The 4,587-nt window shown below is 33.4% G+C and overlaps 1 protein-coding gene across 2 annotated transcripts in view; it reads right to left on the bottom strand.

Moving 5' to 3' along the window:
• LOC117182095 (protein cueball) overlaps positions 1 to 4,587 on the bottom strand; it is a 172,735-nt gene that overhangs the window by 44,429 nt on the left and 123,719 nt on the right. For both annotated transcript variants that reach the window (XM_033375121.1, XM_033375122.1), the window contains exons 2-3: positions 2,330 to 2,545; positions 2,027 to 2,216 (exon numbers count right to left, since the gene is read on the bottom strand). In XM_033375121.1, the coding sequence (XP_033231012.1) occupies positions 2,027 to 2,216; positions 2,330 to 2,545 (406 nt within the window). The remainder of the gene's footprint in view (positions 1 to 2,026; positions 2,217 to 2,329; positions 2,546 to 4,587) is intronic.

Here is a 4,587-nt window from a genome sequence, read left to right as displayed (position 1 = left end):
TCGGAACTATACGTAGATTCCAAATATATTACTTTTAAGTCACTGATCGCAAAATTACGAATTTTTTAATCTCACATTTTTGTCCCATTTTCTAACAAAGGATCCCTGAGGAAAGGGGTGGTCTGGCCAAGCTCGCAGGTACTGCCCTGAGAGTAGGTCACAGGGCAGCCAGGGCAGGCTACCCTGCTCAGGGCAAGAGCGTGCCGACCACTGCCCTAGCCCGCCACTCGAGAAATGCCCACCATCGATTCTGACATTAGTCCGCAACTATATTGCACAGGATCGTGGTGTCGATCACTTTTACTGCTTCGCACTCGGATCCTAAAATCCCGCGCGGGTATTAACCCTCCAAGACCATACTGCATTTACGCATACGTATATATAACACTAGTGCGTATTGGGATTTCGTATTTTTAAATTATAATAATTCGTGCATAAATAAAGTAATTATAACTTATAACATAAATTTTTCGGGGTAAAAATTACGGAGATGGGCAGTGGTAATAAAAATAATTGTAATAAACAATTTTTAAGTAACGAAAAAAGAATAAATGAAGAACTTTTCTGAAATGTAATTTCTTTCAAAAATTGCAATTTTTTAGTATTTACCAAAGACGCACTTTGCTCTTTTAAATTGAAGGTCGAAGTACATATTTTCAAGAAAAAATAGTAAGTACACGCTTCATAAAATATAAATATTTTCTATGGTTACATGAAAATAGGGTAGATTTGGAGCACGGAGAAATCAGTGCTTAATCTAGAATGGAAAACACATGGAAAAATCTGAAAATTTATGAATGATAATAATGCTTATTATTTAAACATGAATAAAATCGAGATATTTTTATGAAATGAGACTACAGAGTTAAAAGTAGAAGTTATTCTAAACTTAATTCTATAGAAATAGTGCACTCAATGCATACTGAATCACGATGAACCTCACACATACGCTTTTTATGAATAATAATATTGTTTATCATTTAAAAATTGAAAATATTGAAATATTATTATAAAATGATAATACAAAGTTCATAGTAACATTAATTCTAAACTTCATTCTATAAAAGTAGTACCCTCAATGTATACTGAATTACGATGATTGTCACAAATACGCTTCAGGCAGTTTGGACAACCCATTCGCGTACGTCCGCTTGATTCTGGCTCACGAAACGCGCATTTTACTCTCGTTTCTTCGTGAATCACTTCTACAAATTGTGGCGCTGATGGATCAACTTTCAAAATTTTCAAAATTAAGCCCTTGATACTTTGGCGCATGGTTCGTATTTGTAAGCGACGTTGCAGCTGCTCCTCAATGAGTGCAATACCCAAACTTCTTAAAAATTCTAACACGAAGGTATAATTTGTAGTGAATTTATATTAAAAATAATAATTACCATGTACAATTACTTATTTCTAGAGAGAATGTAATCGAAAAAAACAATTATTTGGCAAAATTCAATTTTTTTAAGCACCTACTTTGCAACCGAAAACTACCAAACTAGTGCGAATTCGCACCAAGCGCAACTTTCAAACCGAATCTGAAAATATACGGCAAATTTGAACTAGTGTGGTATTTGAAGTTTAAAAAGTTTTTTCTATTTTTTGAACATTTTTAAAATGTTGAAAAGCATATAAAGTTTTTATTTTTCATCGAATTTAAAAATGTCATTAGAATAATTTACCAGTGTTATTGACATTTACCTGAAAATTTGACATCAATTATTGAAACTCTTTAAAAAAATTTGTTTTAAATTTTAAAAATGCTCTAAATTTTTTAATTTTGATCAGAAATATCTAATTAACGAACTTTCTCTTCATTTCGAAACCTTACAAAAGTGTACCGAGGACTGAATCGATTGGACAAATCCTTCTATAGTAAACATGGCTATAGCATTCAGACAGGCAGACATACAGGCAGACATCGACAAAATGTTATCAGTGCCGGTCTCAAAAAATCCCTAGACATTCCCAGATATCCCGGTCCAGAGGCCACCCGGAATTTATATTCTTAAAGTCTAATACACACCTGTTGCACATATCGATTGTAACAGTTCGTGGACTTTTTCCCATTAGATTTTGAACAACAACAGCATCCTCAGGAGCTTTATTCAATGGGATATGCATTTTCATAATTGTCTGTTTTAAAGCGTCTGCCCAAAAGAGCGTGCGAGTCTCGGAGTCGAAAACCAAAGCTATAACATGTGTTCCATTTCTTGCTGAAAATTCAAAGCATTCACCGTTATTTTTGTTTCACAATTTTTATTATACCTAGCGAGGAAGAAAGAAGCGTGATCACAAAAAAGTTGCAGAAAAATGGTTAACTACTTACATTTGAGGAGTAGTCGTGGTTCAGTGTTCTTGTCAGTAATATTAAGACTAAATATAGAACCATTGGAATTTTTGGTATCACTGAAAAATATTGTATGAGTGATGTCGTCATAGGCAAGTCCAGCCAGTATTTTGGCTTTTGCAATTTTTGTTTCGCCTATTAAAGTTCCGTTACTCGCAAGGAAATCTATTTCTTGTCCAATCGCCACTGCCATATCTGTAATCATCCCAATTTCGTTGACTTCGTTTTCTCATAAAAGCTGATTAAAACAAGTTATGGGGTTAGTGCAAAAAAATAATAAGAAAACAATCAAGTTATCTAACGAATGTATAAATCCAAATATCAGTTGTCCTCTTATCATTTTCTGACGGTCAAGTTCACTTGGTGAATTAAAGATAGTACGTTGACCTTTTATATATTCCTGACTGCTGAGGTCAAGTTTTTAGGGTTTACAGTGAAGACGCGTATAAAATTCTCGAACATTTCCCGTACATTACCCGCAGACTTTTTCAAAATTCCCGTACATATATCAGACTTAAAAAATTGCTTTATGGTATGCACCTGTAAAAATGAGACTTCTTATAAACATAAAATATACACATAATAAAACTTTAAAATCGAAGCATAAAAATGAAACGTTTGTAATACAATTTTTATTCTTCATTTTTTGTTAGAAAATTAAGGTAATTACAGAATATATAATTCTTTGGACCGCCTTAGGTACAAAGTGTCCAATTGCCTCGTTTATCCGAGGTAATATGGAGAGGAATACTTCGGATAAGCGAAAACTCGGACAACACGGAAAAAGTACAAAAATCGAAAAAATAAATTATTTTCGATATATTTGAAATGGTAAAATGAAATTTCACCACAAAAGCATATAAAAGTGAACAGCTTATGAACGTATATTAATCTTTGGAGTATAAAGCATTGTTACTAACGTAGCGTAAGAAAGTCGGTAATAGAGCATAGACAATTTCATTTCTTTTAATAAATAATAATTTATATTTTTTTAACTATAAAAATTGTTTAAATAATAAAATTTTCCGTATTATCCGAGAATAAACCTCAATTAATGCGGAGCGCTCGGATGAGATAATTATTTTATTAAACTAATAATTTCTTTTAACCCTGACTGACCAAAGGAATCGAAAGGAGCCTACGTTAAAATTTGCATGAGAAACTCACGAAGTAATCGCAATACTTTTTCTTGCAGCGTCAAAAACTTTAAAAAATAAAATACCTGTCATTTACATGAGCCTGAAGCGGCTTCACGTGCATCTTCTTTTAGTAGCAGTTAATAGGCGTTCCGTCGATCACTTTAAGAATTTTGTCTGGATGCTAGCGCCACGCAGTGGAAACCTCAAACAACAACGCTGCGATGCAAGTGAGAGCAGTCAAACAGTGTCCTTGAGGTTACGAGACAAGATGTCAGGACTAAACGTAAAGGATTTGTTTAAATTCTCATTTTTCATATTATTCTTATCGGAGAAGGTATTAAATTTGTGTAAAATTGGACATATGGGGCATTATTCCTCAACTGCCCCAACTCAAAAAGTCATGTTTTTCGATTGTCTCTAAATTCTGGGAATATGTTCGCCTACCCAACAGTAGTTAATCCACAAACTCATAGACCAGGATTACCAACCCTCCCCAAGTGAGGGGGGTTTGAATCTTCAACCCCAATGCCTGCAGGGGTAGTTTCAAACGCCTGTAACTTCCTTTCTAATTACGCGATTTAAAATCTTTATGGGGGTTTTGGAAAGTGCTTTTTACACGCTTTCATCATATTTTATTATTTATAACAAAAAAAATTGTTTGAACCATTTTTTCAATAAATCAATTGTTTATTTAACTTTTTTCGCAATTTAGGCATCTACGATTTTTTTTTTAAATAGTCTCAAAAGAAAGCCTGACGTTTTTACTATGAAAAATGTCTAATAAGAAAATGGACAAATTGAAATACATTGAGTTACAGAGCCGGTTGTAGAGGGAGTCCTCGCGCTCGCACTCGGGCGTTATGCGGCAAGATACCGCGGAACAGTTTTCAAGTATGCCATTTTTTTGTATTACTCACATTGATCCAAAATTGCATGAAGTCATCGGAAAAAACTATTCAGTGTTAACCAGTAAGTTTGAAGAAGTTAAAAATTTTCTAAGTTATTATGAAAAAATATTAAGTAAAAAGCACTTTCTTAAAAATGAACAGTATTTTTCTGAAGATAAATGATTCCTCACTATTATAATTTATTATCCGA

The sequence above is a fragment of the Belonocnema kinseyi genome, chromosome 10 (assembly GCF_010883055.1).
Source record: "Belonocnema kinseyi isolate 2016_QV_RU_SX_M_011 chromosome 10, B_treatae_v1, whole genome shotgun sequence".
NCBI classification, from domain to species: Eukaryota; Metazoa; Arthropoda; class Insecta; order Hymenoptera; family Cynipidae; genus Belonocnema; species Belonocnema kinseyi.
Note: the sequence above shows the minus strand (reverse complement) of the source record. Positions and strands in the feature narration are given on the sequence as shown.